Source organism: Clinocottus analis, unplaced genomic scaffold (genome assembly GCF_023055335.1).
Source record: "Clinocottus analis isolate CAN_PGR_092001 unplaced genomic scaffold, fCliAna1.0.p SCAF_16, whole genome shotgun sequence".
NCBI classification, from domain to species: Eukaryota; Metazoa; Chordata; class Actinopteri; order Perciformes; family Cottidae; genus Clinocottus; species Clinocottus analis.
In genome coordinates, this window is record NW_027175887.1 from 4,036,419 (window position 1) to 4,057,959 (window position 21,541).

Sequence of the window (21,541 nt, forward strand, 5' to 3'; positions counted from 1 at the left end):
GATACAGAATTGATAAAGAACTTGATTTTTTTTATAATTCATTTATTTAAGAAATGTAGATATTTATGGATAACGCGGCGATACAAGTCTATGGCTGTGAGTGTGTCCATTAGTTGTTCTGCGTGTGTGTCGGCACGCATGTGTGTACCTGTGAGAGGAGCAGCCTCAGGGCCAGTGCTGCTTCCTCACTGAGCACCTCCCGCCCCCTCCTCTCCACCACCTCCATCAGCTGGAGCAGGTCAGGCTCCCACAGCACTGAAGTACTGCCGTGCTTCAGGAGCTGCCGAGGACAAAGTAAACAAGTAGAGGAGGGAGGGAGAGATAAAGAGAGACAGCGGTAAGCATAAAGAATGAAGTGGTGTGACATTGTGGACAAAGTAGAGGTGAAGTGACCTTTTGCTAACTGGCCAATCATAGTGCAGCGCTGGCCAGCTCTGACCTGGATCCGACGACAAACCGGCTCTGCTCTATAAACGCACATGCAATCAGATTTTTGTCATTTTCAGGCTGGTTTTATAAATTTGGAGCTCACCCTGGTTAAATGTTATATAGTGATACTCGTTATCTGGAGCAGTTGGAAGGATATATAAGTTTATGAAAAAAAAAACTGTATTTTAGTACATCATCAGTTAGCGTTAGCGCGTATATGCTACGCTAGCTACCGAAGGGAAACTGAATGTATACACACGCTGCTGTAACAAACCTGCCGGGCTTTACAGGAACAGTATTGTTCCTTAATTTCATTGTCTTTTTGTCCCAGGTGATGTGGTGGTTCGCTTTGAAACTGTGATCTGTCGGCTCTAACCTGCTCGACATTCTGGATATATCCTTCAAACACATTTTGTAAACCCTTCTGTCTACTTCACCCTGAAAGAGCTTTTGTATTTTCCCCCAAATTAGATAATATCTATTCAGGGATTGCAGTTCGTGACAGTGCGTGCTTCATGGTGGCTCTGACAGCTTGACAGAGTAGCAGTCGGGGGGCGGCGCTTGTCAAAGGGACAATTTAATCTGCTTCAATTTTCTAAAAACTAAAACATGTCGGAGAGAAAAAAAAATCTCTTTTCTCAAATTCCTCAATTTAGTTTCTGTTCATTTGCACGTGATGGGTCACTAAGTTACAGCTTACCAGTTCCTCCCCTGCTTTAATTGAATAAATGAAAAATGTTTAGAGCCTTGGTTCATAGCAGATAATATGGTAATATATTTTTTTTAGTACGTCAGCTTTCATAAAACTGTACTATATTCACTCTCATTACTCATGTGATCCAAATACCCGACCACTTTTATGTTTTCATTACCTTCATTAACTTTTTATGATATAAATATCAAATATGTATTACTGCTCAAAACCATGCCCAATAAATTATACTTGATTTGAGTGTGTGTGTGTCTGCGTGTGTGTGTGTGTGTGTGTGTAAAACATCTCACAATTGTGATGAGTCTGAGAGTGACAGGGTGCAGACGGGTGCTCTCTCCTGAGCTGAGCAGGCAGTAGATGAGGAATCGACTCCATGGCTTACATGCCACGTACGTTTCTAACACGTAAGCAAAGAAAAGCCACCCAGAGAGAGGAAAAATGACAAGTTAGGATGCCTCACCCAGATCAATTCTGTTGGTGCAATTACTGAAAATGGTTCATGGTTAATGACATACAGTTAATGGCATGCTACAGCGCTGAAGACAGTGCCGATAGGAGAATAATACCTGAGAATACTTGCACACGCACACATCCTCTTTCATCTCTCTCTCTGACATGCACACACGCGCAGATAAACCCACACTCCCTCACTCCCCAAACTGTCTCCCTGTCTGGTACCTGTAGTGGGACTCTTCCTGTGGAGGAAGCCCAGCAGGGAGCTCAGACAGTTGACGGAGGCTCTCAGCAACAGCTCATGCTTCTGAGGAGAAAGAGAGGCGGAAGGTTGAAGACATGAGAGAGGAGGCTAGCGTACGATAAAAAAGAAAAGAAAGAAATAACATCTTCCAGCTTACAAATGTCAGATCATTGTAAGTCTTAGGAGCACACGGGACTTCGATGTAGACACAATGGACACAAACACACATGCTCGGCAGTGGAAAGTTGCACCCAGAAATAAAAGGGAGAATAAGGGAACACCGGAGAGAGCGACTGAATGAGGGTGTTAATAATGCATGTCTCTCCCACAGTGGCGGTGCTGGCAGTGAGCACTCTAAAGTGTCCAAAAATACTGAAGTAGGCCAGGCGGATATCTCGACGACAGCGGAGAGTTACACCCTAATCCTGAGATGCAGCGGAGGAGATAGGAGAGGAAAGGTGGGCATGAGAGAGAGAGAAGGAGGTGAAGTTAGTAAAGGCAAGAGGGCAGACGAAGATGAAAGGAAAATAATTTAGAGGAGAAAGGAAGGCCAGAAAGTGAGGAGAAAAAGAAAAGCAGTCAAGAAAGTAGAGGGTGGGAGCTGCAGTATTTCATACTGAGCATCAAGCGGCAAAAAAGAGTCAAAACAAAGGAGAGAGGGGAACGGTTACAGTATCAGCAGCTGAACAGCCGACTACAGAGCACTGAACCAGAGAGCGGAAGCTCAGTTCACCTCGAAAGTCTTTTACACTGAGAGAAATGTCACTGGTGTGGAACCAGAGGCTGAATGCTGCAACAGAGGCACTGGATAGAAAAAGAAAGACGACAGGCCGAACACCTAAACACCCCAAAGTTACCATATTTCATCCACACTATCTGAAGATTGTCAGACTCAAAAACATAACTACCTATACTGTGTATGCTGATGTCTTTGTTGGCTTGTCATGATTGAAGCCTTACTAATTAACTTTAGCGCTGGTCTCTGTATTGTTTATATCATATCATCATCATAACCATATGGTGCAGTGCTGGCCAGTGTGCTGGAGGAGCTGGGTTTCACAGCACGGTTGCAGTCTGCATGCAAATGAGCATCAGAACGAGCCCAGTGGTATTGCACTTCATTAGCGGGAGCCTTTTTCCAACTTATTTGATTACCCATTAAAATACATCGCAGGCTCCCATTCCACCTCCATCGACAACTTTGACACCTTCTCTCTGGTTCAGACATCATTTTGATGACCTCTCACCGCCGGCAAGGGCGGCAGCGCGCTGATGATTTGAACACATTTTGTGTCGGTAAAATTTTAATGACCTGCCACAGCAAAACAAATCATTGCGCTATAAATCACGTCTATCTCGATGAGTATCTGAGTCAAGAATGGCTTTTCAATCTGGACTCCAAATGACTGAACGCTGGTGTAAATTTACAGCATCCACTCCCAACCCTTTTCAGGTTGCTCATCCTCGTCAGTCAAAAGGACGAGCAGCGCGAGGACACGGGATTAAACAAATACATTAGACAGTTTTAGACATCAGTGTGTGTAGGAATACTTCATCTTGAACATAACCCCACACTTCTCAAGACTCATTTAGAAATGTATGTGGCCAAGGAAGCTCTTTTGTCCAGCATGTCTTGTATGGATGATTGATATCATGATATGAGACCAGATATCGTGACATGGAATAAGTGTTGTCTCTTCCTGGTTATAAGTTCTGGATTACATTCAAGTGATGTAACTTTTTAATCTTACCAGACTGTTCTAGCTGTTCTAATAGTTGCATTTACCCACTCACATATTATTGATGATTAGGTTTAGGTGGTTTCATAAAAAATCTCTTCCTGTAAATATTTTGAAAAGGCACCAATATTCAAACCAACGATATCGTTTTAATGTTGATATTGAGGCATTTGGTCAAACCTCTGTTAATATTTGATTTTCTCTGTCACCCGGTCCTACTTGTATCCTCATCACATGCTACTGTATGTACGGGTCTTAAAAATAAGTTGCGCCCATGTCCATTAAATGCGCAATAAGTCTCAAAAGTGAGTTGCATTAAAAAAGTATCTTCCTGCCATTTTATGTACACAGTAACAACGCATCACCACCACTGGTCCTGGAGCTGCTCATAAGTCCTGCCGAGCCTTGTGATTCATTGGCTCCCAATCCATTAGATTCAGTAATACAGAAACAATGCCTCCTTTATTGTGTGGCTGTTGAGACTTGGCTGTTAAGTGACGCCAGTAAAGGTAGCAGTCCATATAGTTTGACTGTGTGATGGAGCCTTTTAGTGCTTCATCTTTATGTACAGTAGTGCCTCAGTGTCTTGTGATGCTGCAGCTTAGATCATAAAGAGTTACCAGGTTGAGTCAACTGTGATATCAAAGCCGTGTGTAGAGTATCAACATATGTAGTAGTTAAGTGTGCAGCAGAAGTTAATAGGTAAAATTTGTTCTAAAGGTCTGCCTCCTGCCTTATGTTGTGCAATGGATGACTGATATTTTGGACCATTTCGGTTCTTGCTCTGTTCTCTGGCCCCCAGGAGAAGTAGTGCAAGTAGTCAGCCTCTTACGTAACACACAACCACAGTCAATGCTGAGGAGATGTGTGCCATTCCATTACGCCAACTACTCAATCAATGGAAATCTCATTTTCTGCACAACCTTGTTCGTGGAAGGCAGGTTCGATTTCATGCTGTTCAGATCTGAAAGACTACCTTCATGTTATCTCTGCTGCAGAATGAAAGGTGGAGTGAAAGTAAGGCAAGAGACCGTATCGTTATGGCAGTGTTATGAATATCTGCTTTTTTTCTTCTTTTTTTCCAAACTTTGACTCTATTTAACGTCCTAAGCCAAAATGATAACCGTATATACATGAGAAAAAGAAACCCTAAAAAGTATAAATATCCCCTTTAATGGAACATCTCTCCTGTCTCGAATAATCTAGTTCGCCCTCAATCTCCTTCTTAGTTTCATTTTCACACCTAAGTATGCCCCACACGTATCTTCACGCACACACATACACACACGCCAAGACAAAGATCAATACCCCCAAGTACATTTAGGTTGTTAAAGTCTAAAGTAGTACAACCTGCAAAAGAAGTCCGCTGAGAGCAGTTGAGAGGCACTGGGCTCCTCTGGAGCCGAGCGGGTACAAAGCACCATCTTCAACCCCCAGAGGTCTGGACCCGACCAGGCCGGTACCGGTGCTCAGACGCACCACTAATGATGACAGGTCAGCATCAAGGAGAGCTTGCAGCAACCTCAGGTAGCTGACTGGAAAGAGAGAGACAGAGATGGGGAAGAAACAAAGAGTGGTTAATGTCCGGAGATGAAATGCCTAAACACACAGGAGAGCCGGAGGAAGATGAGAAATGAAAAACAAATGTGAAGGGCAAGGCCACGAGAGAAACAGGTGCATGGTAGAACGGGGAAGGTGGAGAAGTGAAAAGTTTGAAATGAAAAAGATGTTAAAAGCAAGAAGCAGAGGGAATACGATGACTGGCAGAGGGAACAGTTGAGAGGAACTGAGGGACATTTTAACTGATTTGTGACAGAGAGCGAGGCAGTGAGAGACACGGTTGAAGGAAGGTCAGAGAGACTGACGGACCAAAGTAGTGATGGAGATAAAGAAAGAGACACGGCCAGAGTGATTGCTAAAACACATAGGGATCCAAAGTGAGGGCTGCCAGCCATCTGAATGGCACTAATGCCATGTACACTGAGATTAGAGCTCTCTGAGGGAGGGAGGACTCAATTAGTGGCAGCAGAAGAGAGGGAGAAGAGACACAGCACAGAGATAGAGAGAGAGAGGGAGGGATGGTTAGATGAGTAAGGAGAGGGAGAAAGAAAGAGAGAGGGGGCCGATACATCACAGCAAACCCTGACAGGCCACTTATCCGGCTGACAGACACAGACACAGGAGCAGCAGGGATGATCTGTCTCCGAGTGGTGCAGCGAGATGAGGGCCACTTAATATAATTAAAGTGTGTGAAATTCATGCTCAGCTTTTGGTTAACTCCACTGAGGATAAAGCAGGAACAAACACTTTACCTGTGCTGGAGGAGTATGTGGAAACCAAGTGGAGGTGAACCTCATTAGTCCATCCTGAAGCTTACACAGTATATCGACAGTTGCTGCAATAACCGGGAGATATCCGACAAGCTCCAAATCCGAATCTAACTCCACTGACGTGTCTTGGTTTCACAAACCCTCTAATGTCTGCAATCGCACTGGACAGTGTAAAATAATGAATAACACAAATACAGAAAGGATGAAGCTGAGAAGAGATTAGGAAAATGCAGAAAACTGGAAGGACAAAAACTAAATGGGGGGAGAGAGAAACGGGAGGTGAGCACACAATCCCTTCAGTGCTCTCGGGTTACACACACTTGCTTTAAGCATCGCACATGCATTGTGAACTGTTTTGGTACCGACTGTCAGTCTTTTAAAAACAATCATCAATTAGAATTCATGGTTTGTTACCCAGCAAGAGATTGTCTGTGTTCCTTTTCTGAACAAGGAGTCGCTGCACAGCGGTGTCCAGACTCCAGCTGATGCTCTTTGGGACCTTAAATAATGGAGAAAAAGAGAGAAAGAACAAGAGAGAGATGAGAGAATCAGAAGAATAACAAATTAAAACATCATTGACAGCTAAAATGTGTTAACTCTGCAGTGCCAGGAGAGAGCAGAGAAGAAACAGCATTGTTTTGTATCACATCCCAACTGTTATGAGTATCGAATGGATCCAAATAGCGTTTTGTATTCTGTGTTCACATCTGAGTCTCTGCTCCATTTGCTGCATGTTCTATGTCTCGTCCTTGACCGTGTTAAGTTCTCGACCGAAGTTGTGATAAGAGCAGAGCTGAGCTGAGGTGTGTACCTGAGCAGAGTGAACGCGCTGCAAGGTAATGAGGGAGGACAGGAGTAGATGGCTGCAGCACAGCAGGGCTGAAGGAGGACAGGCGGATGGAGTGAGGGATGGAGCAGAGGAGGAGGAGGAGGCGACTGTCTGCAGCTGGTCCATCAGTCCACTGTTGGAGAGCAGCACGGAGACAGCTGGGGAGGACAAAGCGCGATGTCATCACACTTTGATGGGATTTGCACTTGTATGTCAGTGTGTGAGTGAGAGAGTATAGCAGTTGGTCTGGATGACTGCATGGTGACACACTGCAGGCAACCACACACACACACACACACACACACGCACACCTTTCTGTGAAACATCACAAACTGATACATTAATTAATTGAACTTTTTACATTTAAAATACACTCTGGCACAATCACACGCACACGGGCCCACGCTCTCAAACACATTCACCCACTCACTCGCACAGCACGTGCACGGTGCACACGTCTTTTGGTTTGACTTAATATACAACCAGCAGTTGAAAGAACCTCCAGCCTGAGGCAGAAGCAACTTGCATCTGTAAACGTACCACACGTGATGAAGAAGCAGATGGTGAATGCAGGTAGCCTACAGCAGAAGCGGCAAAGCAAAGCTTCGGGCATAATTAGCTTTGCTTCCCAAAGGCAAGCTGTGCTCCCTCTCTGGCCGCTACCTGCCTTATTTACTACAAACCAGCTCATTGCTGCTGACCTCTGATGAGTTGCATTTTCTTAATTATTTAGCTTGTAACAAAATCAATGGCATCAAATAATTGATGTCTTTGGTAGGAGGAGGTTTAAGATGCCTTGATTCCTTCTGTTGATGGCAGCTCACTATAAATTATTCCATCATATGTATTATCTCCAACCGTGGAGTTATTTCTTCTCTGTATTTTGGCTCCTTGGTCCTAATTTTGCCTCGGCTTTGTAGGATTCAGCAGGAGGGATTTTCTTTTTTTGGTATAATAAATGATTTAGCCCAGATCTGCTATTTTTCTACTATGTGCGAAAATAAAAAAATAACTGATTCTGTCCACCCTTGTGTCATTGTGCATGTGTGTGTTTGAGATCTCTGATCTTTAATGACCTTGTTACTGTGTAGGTGCGTGTACGTTTCTGTGTGCGTGTGTGGCTTTGTCTATTCTTTGTGTATTCATGTTTAGCAAGCAACAACACGACACTGAGCTCTTGTCGGGATCTTGTGCAAATGTGTGAGAAGCTCTCCGACTTGATTGTGTAACTGTAAGTGAACAAGACAATGTGCCACTACGTATATACAGCAGGTGTCAGCGTGTTTGCTTTTTCCTTTCTCTGTGTCTTACATAATAGTGAATGCTTGTCAAGGTCAGCTTCTCGCCTCTGATAAAACCGGGCAAAAGAAGGGACATATTTGAACAGAGACACAGAAAAATGTAGAGGATGAAGAGGGAGAGAGAGAAAAGGTAGGAGTGGGCAGGGTGGGGGGGGTTGAAGAGAGTAAAAAACAAGCGAGTCGATAAAAAGACAGGAAGAGAAGTGTCTCTAACCTCTGTCGGTGCAGTGTGCTGGGGACAGACTCAGGCAGCAGTACAGGTAGCTGAGGGCAGGTAGCAGGCTCTCTGTGTCGGTAGGCTTCAGCCTCCCTGCTATATTACTCACTGGAACACACAAACATTCAAGTCTGATGCCTCACTTGGTATTTGATCCGCGGTGCTCTCAAAAAGACGAGAGACACTGATGCCTGATATGACACAAAAACGACAAACATGCGCTGCCTGTCACGTCACGTCTCCTGCCGGTCTGTAAGGACAGAATTAATCTGATCTGCCAGTGCAAATATGAAGCTGGAAAATGTAACTACCCACACAAAATGAGTTCCACTAATGCAGTCCAAACACAAAGTCACAGAGGGATCAGGCCGTGTTGACACCAAGGCAAAAAGAAACGCAGATGTGATTCTAATCATAATACGCTGAGAGTTATAAATTGCCAGACGAAATGTCTCGTAAATTCTGAACAGCATTTTCATTTGCAGATCAGCAGCAAGTACTCCCGTGTTGATGAGGGTATTAAATAAAGAATGAGCGATGCCTCCGCTTAGAAAAGTGTATAGGTGAATGTGGAGTGAGGTGAGATGAACTCGGCAGCATAACAGACGTGTTGAATGGAGAGCTGTGTCTTCGTGCTGTTACTAGATGACTGTGTGTCTGTAACGTAGCAGTTAAGTGCCTGTGCGCGTGGGGAAGACACTGAAGGGTGTTTAAAAAGTCTGTGTTCACGACAGCAGAGAACTAAATGCATTGCGTGTGTTGTTACTGAGTGCCTTTGCGTGACAGACAACATCTGGCTGTGACGTAGCAAACATCTTCTGCCTCAAACATAGGGTGCGTGCCGTACATGTAAACAATGTGTTTGCGCACAGATGAGGTCCGTGGGGAGTTTCCCTCAGTGCGACAAGCCAGCAGCACCTTTTAACCTCACCGTGATAGAGCAGCTTGAAGTGCACTCCGTCCATCTTACTGTAAGTGGAAGATGAAGGCAAGTCACTGGCCTGCATGGCACAAAGCAGCTTCAGCACCAGAGGGAGTGAGTTCACTGCTAAACAAAGAGAGAAAGTAACGCCTGTAAGCACAAACGTGAAGGTGATCAAAGAGAGACAGACACTGATTACATGTACATGAAAGTAAAACGTATGTGAGAGTGCTGCGAGGGAGAGAGAAGGCGAACTTAAAAAGGGACAGTGAGGTGAATGAAGAGAGTCAACTGTGTGTTTGTGTGCGTGTGAGGGAGTGATGACTGAAACTTGAGTTTCCAGTTGAGTCAACAGAGGACATTAAAACTGACGCTGACAAAAGAGAATCTTGCAGGCGACTTGTGGACTTTGAACTTCTGGTCTACGAACGAGGTGTAGCATCGAGAAGAGTCGAGAACAAGTAAGCACGTCTTTCCCAGAAAAATTACAAAATAGCATTCACATTTTAAAAAGCAATATTCTGGGTCTGAATCCAGAACGGGTGGAGGGAGTACGAACTGAGCGAAACAAGAGCCAGAACGTGAAGAAGGGCGACGCCGTGGAAAGGAGACAGAGAACAGGAGTACTCTAACGGGAAGTAGGCTGCAGGAACATCAGGCATTTCTTTCACACCGTAGAGCATCACATTAAAATGTCTCCCCTTGGAATGCTGCTGCATTAGGGGCTCGTCTAAAGTATATATTAATGCAAATTACAGTGGGCTGGACTGGAGCGCATGCACGGATAACGGCCTGTAATCCCCTGCGGGCCTGTGATGAGCAGAAAGCAGGCAGAGGCTAACCACAGCAACAGTTTCTGAATCCCCAGCTGGCACCCTGGTGTCGTGCCCTTCAGCTGTGCTCATTAACCTGGTCAAGTATGCAGACATAATAACACCATCTGGCAGACACCTCGACCAAAAGCAACAGAAATGCATGAATGGATTGCACAGCATGTCTGGGAATTGAACCCCATCAGGAGCGTTGAAACCTGACCTCATTTGGACAAGAAAGCATTTTAAATATACTTTTTAGAAGGTTTAATTTTACAAGTTTTACCACATCTCCCTATTAGTATGTAACAATCATTGACATTCAGGGTAGCTTGTATTGTGATGTCATGACATCATTTCACTAAACTGTTGTCAAACGTATGATTCAGAAAAAACTAATTATTGTGATCTCCTTTTACAAGAGTTTTGTCTGATGTTTGACGATGCCACAGACGCTGCGGCAGACCGTAAACATGGAAACAGACCGTAAACATGTACACTGTTTCTTTTATGACACAATCTAACAAATACTGCACATTACCAACAAAACACAATGTCTTGCAAAATGTGCATTTCCCCTGCTTCGTTTATACAATCTGAATACTGAAGTTTAATACTATTAAAACAAAGCTGGACACTGTTTTCTTCTCAATTATATACAATATTACAAACGCAGTATATGATAGCAACTTCCTGCAAACAGATACCACCGTCTGTTCAAACTAAATCAATAACGTGCACTTTCATGCAGGGGAGTCAGCTAGACAAACAAGTATCTAATTTCCCACAGTCTGTACTGACAAAGGATGCTGGGAGGATTGGTCTAAACGGAAGATTAATGTTTCTTCACTTCCAACATTAATCAGAAGCGACAGGTGTTCTGGGGCCCGTTTTCCATTTCAATCCAATTTAAAAACAACCAAGTTCTAAGAGAGACTTTGTGATTAAACTTAGGTTAAACCAAGTTTTCCTGGCAAAACGGCTCAAATAAATAACCTCAGCACATGCCACATTTGCTCCGTATAAACGACCCGTAGTGCTACGGCAGTCAGTAGTGCTACGGGACGTGAAAGCATTTTTACTTTGTGATTATTGAACTGTCCTGTAGCTCAACTACGAGTTCAATCCAACATGAACTCTGTTGTGTCTGAACAGTGAGATCAAGTAAGACGGTGAACAGCTACTGTACGTTTTTGTGACCAGCGTGAGCCCACCTTTAATAATGTCTTCATTAATTAATTGCAACTTGAACAGTTGTTAGCGCCATCAGAAAGAAACTGTTGGCATTGAGAAAGACCCAACAAACATAAATCAATATAATTATTCTTTTAAATGATACAACATGTGGAAATAATTAAACTAAGAGCTCTCCATTATGTTGCAAAATAAAATTGGGCCCAATGGACCTATTAATCCATGCACATGGTTCTATAGATGTTTTATTGCTGTGTCTGGCAATTGTTATTTCATATTATTATTTAATTTCCATGTATCATTTGTTGGTTTACTCAGATGAAGTTTGTGGAGTTGAGCATTAATCAATTTTTACATGATGATTGGAGGATTAAAAAAACGTATAAAATGAGAAGTTGAAAGCGTGAAACTAACACATTCTCATTTCAGCACATTAAATACCATTTTCAACAAATGTTCGTAATGCAATATACATGCTTTAGGTCTTCTATTGGAAATACAAGCAGCCACCAGCCAAATGCTGGTAAAATGTGCAAGCGGCTGCTAGATTTGCTTCACTCAACAGCCAAAAAACGATAGTTATCTATTGACGGCAGTTCAATTTTGGATTCCACCAAAAAATTTAATTTCAATACTGTTCCAGTGGCAATTTCCAATCCTACTGTCACTCTTGTTATATTTATTGCCAGCATTTCTACTGGGGAGTGTGGAGACATACAAAAGGTTCTTCCAGTCTCTTCAGCCTCTTTTTTTCACCTGCCAGCAATGTGTCTAGTACTTACGGGCAAGCAAGAGGTCCAAACTCTAAAATCTATCAGGCAGCAAAACTTGGCACCTCATACAAATGTGTATATTGTCACACTACAGTGTATCATTATTTCTAGTATCTTCTATGATGGAAAATCTCATCTCATTCATTCCAATGAACTTGAGCTGTGGCTCTGCAAATGTTTTTACTTCAAACAAAGTACATTTTCTCTGGGGATGCAATAGGTTTCTCTCTCTCTCTCTCTCTCTCTCTCTCTCTCTCTCTCTCTCTCTCTCTCTCTCTCTCTCTCTCTCTCTCTCTCTCTCTCTTAATATATATGTATTCTGTCTGTTTATGTATCTTACCCTGTTCAGTGGGTCCCTGTCCAAGCCCATGGCCCATGTTCTCCACGCTGAGCCTCTGTAATGCCTGCAGCAGGGCTGGTCTAAGATTGGCACACAAGTCAGCCTCAAAGTCTCTTTGACCACGAATAAAAACTTCCATCACTTCCTGGGCTCGCGCTGCCAGTGTGGCCTCTCTGGTGCAGACCATGTCCTGTCGTCACACAGACAGACAGTCAGACAGACACATGAGGATATCTTTGTGTACCAGTGTTGTCTGAACGGTGAAGAGGACTGAATAGAGGCAAATAGGTGTTTTCCACAAACTATGAGACCCACGTCCTATTACCGCTTTAGATTTCTACACATACAGCAGCATTTAAAAAGTATCTTCACTTTATCGTGGCGAACTTGAATACTCTCACCAGGAGGGTCAATATGACAGCTGGGTACTTCTCAATCAGAGTCCGCAGCTCCATAGTTTCCGTGTCTGGCTCCTGATCCTGTCTTTCGTCTGCATGGCTTTCTCCCTTCTGCTGCATGGCCTTCTGTACCGAGTGATGAAATCCAACCAGTTCTCATTAATGCTTATTCGTGAGAGTTCAAAGGGAATTTAAAAAACACATAATATAATGCAACTCTAACAGTTACTCTGTTGAAGTGAAATTCGAGCTTGGAAGGGTAAAATTGTGAGAAACAAGATTAAGCACTGTTTTTTAAATTGGCCAACCAAAAAAACACAGCCAATGTTGTCGTTGGCAAACACAGGCAGCTCGTCCCTTCAGGCCTCCCTCCTCAGCAGATCCCCCAAAATTATCACAATGAACATAAAACAAAAATGTCTGCTATTGTTAGTGATAACAGCTGTCAAGCTAGCAGCTTGTGGTGGACTCTGGTGACGTACGATGAATGCACATGCAGAGCATTTGATTTATTGATTTCTGTTGGGATATAAAGAGAATGTATACACAAATAACTAAAACTTATTATAAAATGCATTACTCAACCTAGCTTTAAATAGGGAAACACGGTACACTGAGTCAGTTTCCTGTTTCTGTGTCACATGGGTCACGTGAGTCTGTTGACTCCAATGAGAAAAGTGAACGTGAACACAGATTATGACCGATTATTTCGCCTGACAGTCACCAAAGTAACTTTCGAGAGCAGTTGAAGTGGAGAGTATTTCTTAATTTAAAGAAAGGTTTTTCTAAAAAGTAGAGGATGTTTTTGTTCTTTCCCGACTCACTTTGGTATGAATTTGACTGAGAAGGTTCATTAAATCACCTGCTATGTATATTTAAAAAAAAAAAAGTGCCTTTTCCTTTTCTAAACTGTTTCCAATCAGCGCTTCACAAATGTGTAACAAACCATGTGGCGGGTCAGATTACTTGTGAGTCTGAGAAACACTTGTCCCCTTACCACGGTCTGCTTGGTCAGCCACAGTTCCAGGACCACGGGCCCATATTTGTCTGCTAGATCTGGATATCGCCAGATGAAGTGGAGGAGTGCAGGATGGTGAATGTAGAGGGAGGGGAAGTTCTGGCGGGAGGAGAGTGCCTTGCTGATGCAGTTCAAAGAAGCCTTGAGTGGGTTGGTAAAGAAAGATTGAATAAGCTACAGCACTTTCTTTGTGATGAGCATACTAACACAAGTTTAAAGTTTGCACTTTCAAAAAAGAATTAAATCAAATATTTCTAAAACCAAAATGTGAGACTGCTTTTAAAACCCCACTGAGGTGGAGCCCTCAGTCACAGCAGGAAGTCTCCTGCAATCTAGTGCTTATACACGTACTTAGTGTTCCAGTATTATGCTGAACACACACACACACACACACACACACACACACACACACACACACACACACACACACACACACACACCCACCCACACACAAGCTCTGTCTCTTCAACGTCCTGCTTTAATCCAGGTTATCACCAATGACAATGGATGAAATTTGTCCAAATGGGGTCGGCTGAGGTCCACAAATATGTGTTTTTAATTTGAATAATGAATGCAGCTGGACATCGTAGATTTAGCTTTTAATATACATTTTAGTGACAATTGCAAGTGACACATTATTATAATTATTTTTATATTCTAGAGACATTCCCAAAAGCTTTGCTGTTGAGGCTTTCAGGGCTTAAATCAAGTATTTTGCACACTGCTATTAAGAATTATGTAATTTATGTCAAAAACGTAATTTGTCCTGTGGCATTTGTAATTAATTTGAGTTGCTGCTGAATCACGTACAGCAGAATATGGACTTTGCATCAAAAGATGAATATGAGCTGTCAAGCTTTGATTCTGGATAAAGCGTGTCCTTCATATTCACGCTTTCCATATTAAACCGTGCAGAACTCGAGCTCCAGTACACGCTGTTCTCCTTCTCTGTGCATAGAAAAAAACATCACATTGAACACCTTCATCTCGATGAAATCCTGACACCTTCATGTAGCTTTGCTTGTATTAAACCTCTCTCGCCAAATACGTCTCGGGGATTTCACTTGTTAGGACTCACTGGACAGGAAATTAAACAGAATAATGTAAAACTGAGGCAGATGACTCTCCGCCAAAGTTTTTAATATTCTATTATTAAAAAAAGATATACTGAAATGTTCTCCCAGGTCTGGACATGTACTGAAAAGCCTCAAAAACAATGTAAACCTTTCTTTAACTATACCTGGATACTGTGTATCTACTATACTTTTGTAAGTGACAGAGTGTATTTCGATTTCTGTGCAGCGAGCAAACCAATCATAGCTACCCCGTCGAGGTCGGGGCTCTTGTCCTGCGTCCTTGCCAGCAGGTAGAGGGCAGAGCGGAGCGCGGCGCGAGGAAGGGCACAGCTGCCCTGCGCCTCCACTGAATGCAACAGCCACGTCACACTGGAGAACACCGTCTGGTCTGGGAGGAGTCTGGATGAACACACAGGCGCAATAATGAGGACAGTAACAAGTATATGTGGATAAACATTTACATTTGGATGTATACAAACACACAGACGCACACATGCTTGAATGTCAAACACACCTCAGCAGACACGGTCAGTGTGAGGGTAATCGAGTGGACAAACACACAAGCTCTGTGTGGAAAGCAGACAACGTGCTCCAGGGCTGCGCTGATGTCCCAAACTTGGTATCTCTCCTTCTCACACAGAAATACGCACACAGACAAAGATCCTCTCCCTGAGTACACACTCAGGCCTCCCACGCTATGTAAATCTCTGGCCACAGCTCCCATTAATCTAGATGAGACCACACAGTGGTGGGGAGAGGCTTTCATCCCCCTTTTTCCCTGGGGGGCTAATGCACAGCTGAGGCTCCACAGAAGAACAGATTAAACTTTCCAAAGAGGGCGACGAATCTCTAAGGTCATAAAATATGTACTTAAGAACGCCCTCGGTGGGCTGTGGTCGTGCCGCTGGGACACGGAGAGCGTTACATGCAAACCCTGCTGTTTTCCTCACAGAGCTGATAAAAGACACGCGACATCGTCTGGTCCTTCGACTCTTCAAAAACTGTGATGGAGCTCACAACGCCTGCTTTTCAGCAAAGTGGTGCTTTGTAAAGAAATTCTCCAGTTAATAAACGTGGACTTCAATCAATGAAATGAAACACATTAACACCATTTTTAAGATTACTTAATGCTTCAAATATTCCTGAAAGCACCTCCAGACAAGGCGAGAGCACTGGCATGAAGAACAGAGGTTTAGTGACATGTACTCTTTATATTGATTCTCTGAACACTGAACTACGCGCTCCCATCGAACACAAACACTCTACAGCCGCACTAGTCTTACAATTTGTAATACCAATATGCTTTTTCACTGATGCTGGATTATTTTTTGGTTCTTTCCATTTCAACTCCATTTGGCACTCAGTTTTAAATTGAACATAGATTTACTTTCTAATAGGCAGAATGTTTGAAAAATCAAATGCTCTCTCCTTTTTCATTTTTTTATGAATTATGAATCCCCAGACGGATTTGAGTTTCTGTTTCCTTTTGCTTTATGCTGTCATGTGTGTTCCTGTGGGAGGTGCAGATCGTGTGTAGGCGCTGCATTACCTGTCTCCCTGCTGCAGGGCGAGGTGTAATATTATCACCAGACAGTACTGGGTGGCCCTGGGTCCTTTGTATTCACACAGCTGGAGGCCCGGTGATTCACACAGCAGAGACGGCCAGTTTGACAGATGACAACACAGAGAGGGAAGGTTGTATTGCAGAAGATTCTCCACCTCCTCAACATCTGGGGGATGAGCAAGGCAAAAAAAGAGAAACAGAAAGGATAAAGGATTAATAGTTAATGCTTGAAACAAAAACAGGAGAACGATAGAGAGAGAGACACACAAGAGAGGAAATAGTAAAGGATATGGATGAGTGAAAGAGATAGATGGAACAGAGTAAAAACACATCAGAAGCCCTGAGGCCTCATTTACAAAGGATCATTACTTACCCATCTTGTGTTTACGACTACAACAAGCCGGAGCTGTTTCTGAATAAATTACTCGGATTTCACGCTTACAACATTTTTTGAAAAGCTACATCATGTAATATAGCAAAGTAAAGAATGTTAATTTCCATAAATGAGGTCCCTAAAGGATAGGAAGACTGGAGTGGGGTGTGGTGTGAAGAGGAACAGTGCAACTGCAAGGGAAAAGTGCATGATGGCAAAAGACAGGAGGGCTATTGTGAGTTAACGTTGAGGAGAGCTTTGCACCTCTTCATCGAATGGACGACTGAAAGACTGGGACAGGAGGTTTGAAAATAAAATGATACCTGTAAATAAACAATACTGCATGAAATGGCAAGACAGGGAAAAGACAGAAGAGACAAAAGGGAGTGTAATATCCAGCAGGGAATTTAGATTTATTTTCTGAAACAGCTATAAGAGTATGACTATCTGCACCGAGACATTGCCTCCATCTCTGGGTGGTCTTTAGGGAGCTGGAGAGAGAGAGAGAGGAAAATGAGATGCAGCATATAAAGAGGAGAAAGAGAACCATGCAGAAAGAGACGAGGAAACGGAAAACAGGACCATTGAAACATAACAGAGAAAAAATAGAAATGCAATGCAGCCTCTTAAAGGTCTGGAGGAGGAAAAAAAGGTAATTTTAACCTTTAATTGAGGAGTGAGGAAGGAAAAATACAACGTGCAGTATATGATGGAATTGCAAGAGCGCCGGGGCAGAGCAAAGAAGAGAATGACAAAAAGGGAGATGTCAGACAGGGATAGAGGTCACTAATGCATGACCACACAGAGGCTGTAAAGCCACGGAGAGGTCTGCTGGGAGAGAGACTACCAATCAGCCAGAGAGGAAAACAAAGTGAAGAAGGGAATGGGGGTTTGAAGAAATACAGAAAGAGAAGGAGAAATAAATATGAACAGGAACCGAAAGCAGACAAGGCTGCAGACCCAGACAGAGAGCAATGTGGTCGGGAGGGACCACTGTGAAGAAAGAGCACGAAGTAAATGTCATTGTTTAGAAAGCACAGAAAATATGAGGAAAAGGGTCATCAGGCTCCAATGAAGCCGTCACTTCCAGGGAACCGGGGAGAGAAGGATAGGCCAGTGTCTCAAAAGGGAGGACTGGAGGAGACGGAGGAACACAGCAAATGACAGGCAGATGAAGAGGATGAGAAGGGAAACAGCAGGTTGAAGAAAGACAACAAACGGTCCAACAAAGCGGGCTGCAGTGAGATGTCGCCGCCCACTCAGGTTTTGATCAACAGAAAAAAATAAGAGAACAGAGAAGAAAGATTTGAGCAATTATACAATTGTCAGACACATGTGCAAAAGTAGAAATGAGACACAAAACAAATCACAATTAAGTCGGAAACATCACAGTTATTCAATCAACAAAACACACAATCCGAACTCTGAAGGAGAAGGTGTACAGAACAAGATGGCGAGGAGAAACGGCAAAAAAAAAATCCAATCTGTTTAATAAGAAAAATGAGAAGCTGAAAATGAAACAAACAGATAAGGGTGATGAAAAGGAACAAACAGGAGTCTCGCTCCGCAGAAGCCATTATTCAAAGCCACAAGCGCAAACAAATACACACACGGCACGCATACTAACACACACACACACACACACACACACACACACACACACACACACACACACACACACACACACACACACACACACACACACACACTTGCTCAAACAACTCTTACATCTCATTACCTCAAAGAAATATTTGACTCAACTCAGGTCTCAATGTCACATCGTGTCTCTGAGGTATAACGGCAGTTTCCAATAAAACTTATATTTAATTTTAGGGGATGTTACGGTAAAAGGGAGCAGAAGGGGCACAGCACTGGAGTTTAGCTTTTGTTTTTCCTCACTTACAGCTTCACTTCATCTCAAGTTACCTTTTCCTAATATAATTTACTTCAGTCGAACATAATCAGAGGCAATGCCCCTGTAATTGGAGGTGTTATCCGTGTGGTCACAAACGGCATCGGCATTTAAGAGACTAATCAACAGCAACTAAGAGCCGGCAAGCAAACACTGTTCAGTGTTCAATCAACGGCCGTTTCACAGCTTCCACATGTTTACAGTAAACACGTCTGAGCTCATCTTTAGTGTCTACACAACATGTTTCTGGCCTTCAATGTGTGAGGCTTAATTAAATGAGTAATTATTAAAAAAAACTAATTGTAAAAAAAGTCAACAGAGAGATAGATATAGAGAGAGACAGAGAGAGAGAGAGACAGAGAGAGAGAAAGAGAGAGAGGGGGGAGGGGGGTATATGGAGGGAGTGAGTATGAGCAGGCAAGAGAGAGAGAGAGAGAGAGAAAGAGAGAGAGAGAGAGAGAGAGAGAGAGAGGGAGAGAGAGAGGGTGGGGGGGGGGCGAGGGGGAGGGAAATAAGGGGGGAGTGAGTATGAGCAGGCAAGAGAGAGAGAGAGAGAGAGAGAGAGAGAGAGAAAGAGAGAGAGAGAGAGAGAGAGAGAGAGAGAAGGGGGGAGAAGAGAGAGCGAACGAGCATGCAACACAGAGAAACTGGACTTAAACTGGAGCGTCATTTGAAAACGTTTTCCTTAAACTCTCAATTTTGTTTGGTTTGATAAATAAATGCCGCATAGTTCGCTTGATTTAGTTTGTTGAATATCATTTTGGTCCATTGAAGTGATAGAGCCGGTGACAAATTTAGAGAAAAATACTTTAAAGTCAGCTGAGATGTTACTTCAGGACACAAATCTCCATCGTGTCGTAAACAGCATCCTGACATCACCTCTTACTGTCATTTCTTTTTTTGCAGCAAGGTCTGGCAGTCTGCCCCGTGGAGCAGAACCTGCACACCGTGAATCTTTTTGTACGACGTCACAGAGAATCTGACCCGATGAGAGGCTTTAAGAATATTTACCATCACCTGCTCATGTAGGCAGGTTGGCATCAGTGTTGTGTTTCACAACCAGTTAAAACATCCTCGTAAGACTCTAAAAAACAACGATGTCATCCATTTGAAACGGTCAAGTAAAAGTGTTTCTGCAGGTTTTTATAGGAGTTCACTTAGATTGAAACTTTTTATCAGACGATAAAATTTAAGATGAAACTGAAAGAAAATAAACGATTTGGACAACTGACCACACCTGACCTTTACACAACAAAAACATCTTCAACACAACACAAAAACGTCTTCAACAGTCTCTGACGACCGGCCGCAGACAACATTGCTTGTAAACAGGAACAGGGTCGAACTGGCACTTTATGTCGCTCTATGTGTGTGTGTGTGTGTGTGTGTGTGTGTGTGTGTGTGTGTGTGTGTGTGTGTGTGTGTGTGTGTGCGCGCATACCATGCAGACAGGAGACAGAATCAGGGTCGGACTGATGAAGCAGACACGTACTGAGTTTCTGAAGAAAACCACAGCAAGACGTATTAAGGTACGGGTGCCTGTAAGGATTGGAAAGAGGGAAAAACACAGAATCAAAGAAAATACACAAAAATACAAAGAAAAAAACAAACAGTTGGAAGAGAGCAGAACAACGGCAGCAATAATGGAAGAGTGAGCGCACCTGGGATAAACTGAGCACTAAATCTACCACACGTCAAAACCGTGAAGAGTGAACTGTGAGACACAGGATACGATGTACCTCGACTTAGTCTTTTCAAATATGAAACACAGGCAACAGCATGGTTCAGTTTCATTACAGCTCAGAGCCTCGAGAGTCACGTTTATGACCACAGTGGCATACACACAAAGGTCCATATGCTTACATACGCAATCTAAACACACACACACACACACACAGCAGGCTTTGAAGCCGCAGATCTGTTGCTCTGAGACTGACGCACTGCTGAGAGGACTGGCTTATTGGAAAAAAGGAGACAGAGTGACTAAAAAATGACGGATGCCTCAGTCGAATTATCTGTCTCATAGTTCAATGTGCACCAACAGGGAATGATAATAAGAACTCGGCTTTATGAGCCACCATGGCTTAACACACACACACCTTTAAATTGGTGTGTAGTGATGTGAGTGTGTCTGTGTGTCCTCAGGTTGTCCTGTTACACGTTACCTGTTTCCCGCACAGAGCAGTCCTTTGTGTTCCAGAGGCAGCCTGTAGAAACCAGAGGACGCTGGAGGGAAGAGGAGGTGTCGAGCAGAATAACGGATGAGACAGTAAGAAATGAGGACAGGGAGAAAGAAGCATGGTAATAAAAACACTATTTATACAACACTTTTCAAAACAAAAGTCGTTTTAACAGTAGAGAGACAACTGTCAATATTGTGCCAGCAATCCTCCACATGATTCTGCCTCAGTTCATGACGTCGTCCCAAACGCTGACATTTTAATTTAACTTTGGTTTTAAAGCTACACCCACACACACACTATAATATTAAAAAAACCTCTGAGGGATCAGGGGGGAGAGCTCATCATTTGGCCAAGCTGGAGGTAATGAGACAGCGGTCCTGTTTTAATTCTAGTTGGGGGAAAAAGCGATATCGTAAAGCTGTACTTAATGTCTTGGCTGTGTCAGTGGTGCAGTGGGAGAGAGAGTACCCCTCACTTATCACAGGGAACATTTTATTTCATAAAGCTCCTAACTCACTCTCTCGTGGACCAGTGCCAAGGTACTGCTCAGCATATCAGCACAACATTTCCGCTCTGCTTTGTTAACTGCTCTGAGCGTAAATATAAAGCTAACGTTTCAGTTCAATGCCTCACGCCGGCTCGAAATGATGCCCGAGGCGACGCGTTTCCTGTCAATAATTGAGGCTCATCGTGTTGAATGCCAGCTTTGGACAGATTGCTTA

General features: G+C 43.3%; 1 protein-coding gene across 6 annotated transcripts in view; it reads right to left on the bottom strand.

The window, feature by feature from the left end:
* Positions 1-21,541, bottom strand: part of LOC137786301 (meiosis inhibitor protein 1) — a 48,677-nt gene that overhangs the window by 5,304 nt on the left and 21,832 nt on the right. For 4 of the 6 annotated variants that reach the window (XR_011077573.1, XM_068578080.1, XM_068578079.1 and 1 more), the window contains 15 exons: positions 20,802-20,862; positions 20,078-20,175; positions 16,337-16,517; positions 15,036-15,186; positions 13,691-13,852; positions 12,697-12,819; positions 12,296-12,485; positions 9,186-9,302; positions 8,252-8,362; positions 6,719-6,894; positions 6,322-6,406; positions 4,928-5,112; positions 1,820-1,901; positions 1,432-1,538; positions 149-280 (listed from right to left, as the gene is read on the bottom strand). Coding sequence is in view for 5 of the 6 variants with exons in the window: in XM_068578080.1 (XP_068434181.1) it covers positions 149-280; positions 1,432-1,538; positions 1,820-1,901; positions 4,928-5,112; positions 6,322-6,406; positions 6,719-6,894; positions 8,252-8,362; positions 9,186-9,302; positions 12,296-12,485; positions 12,697-12,819; positions 13,691-13,852; positions 15,036-15,186; positions 16,337-16,517; positions 20,078-20,175; positions 20,802-20,862 (1,961 nt within the window). In the remaining variant the exon portion in view is untranslated. The remainder of the gene's footprint in view (positions 1-148; positions 281-1,431; positions 1,539-1,819; positions 1,902-4,927; positions 5,113-6,321; positions 6,407-6,718; positions 6,895-8,251; positions 8,363-9,185; positions 9,303-12,295; positions 12,486-12,696; positions 12,820-13,690; positions 13,853-15,035; positions 15,187-16,336; positions 16,518-20,077; positions 20,176-20,801; positions 20,863-21,541) is intronic. The other 2 variants (XM_068578082.1, XM_068578083.1) reach the window with 2 other exon arrangements.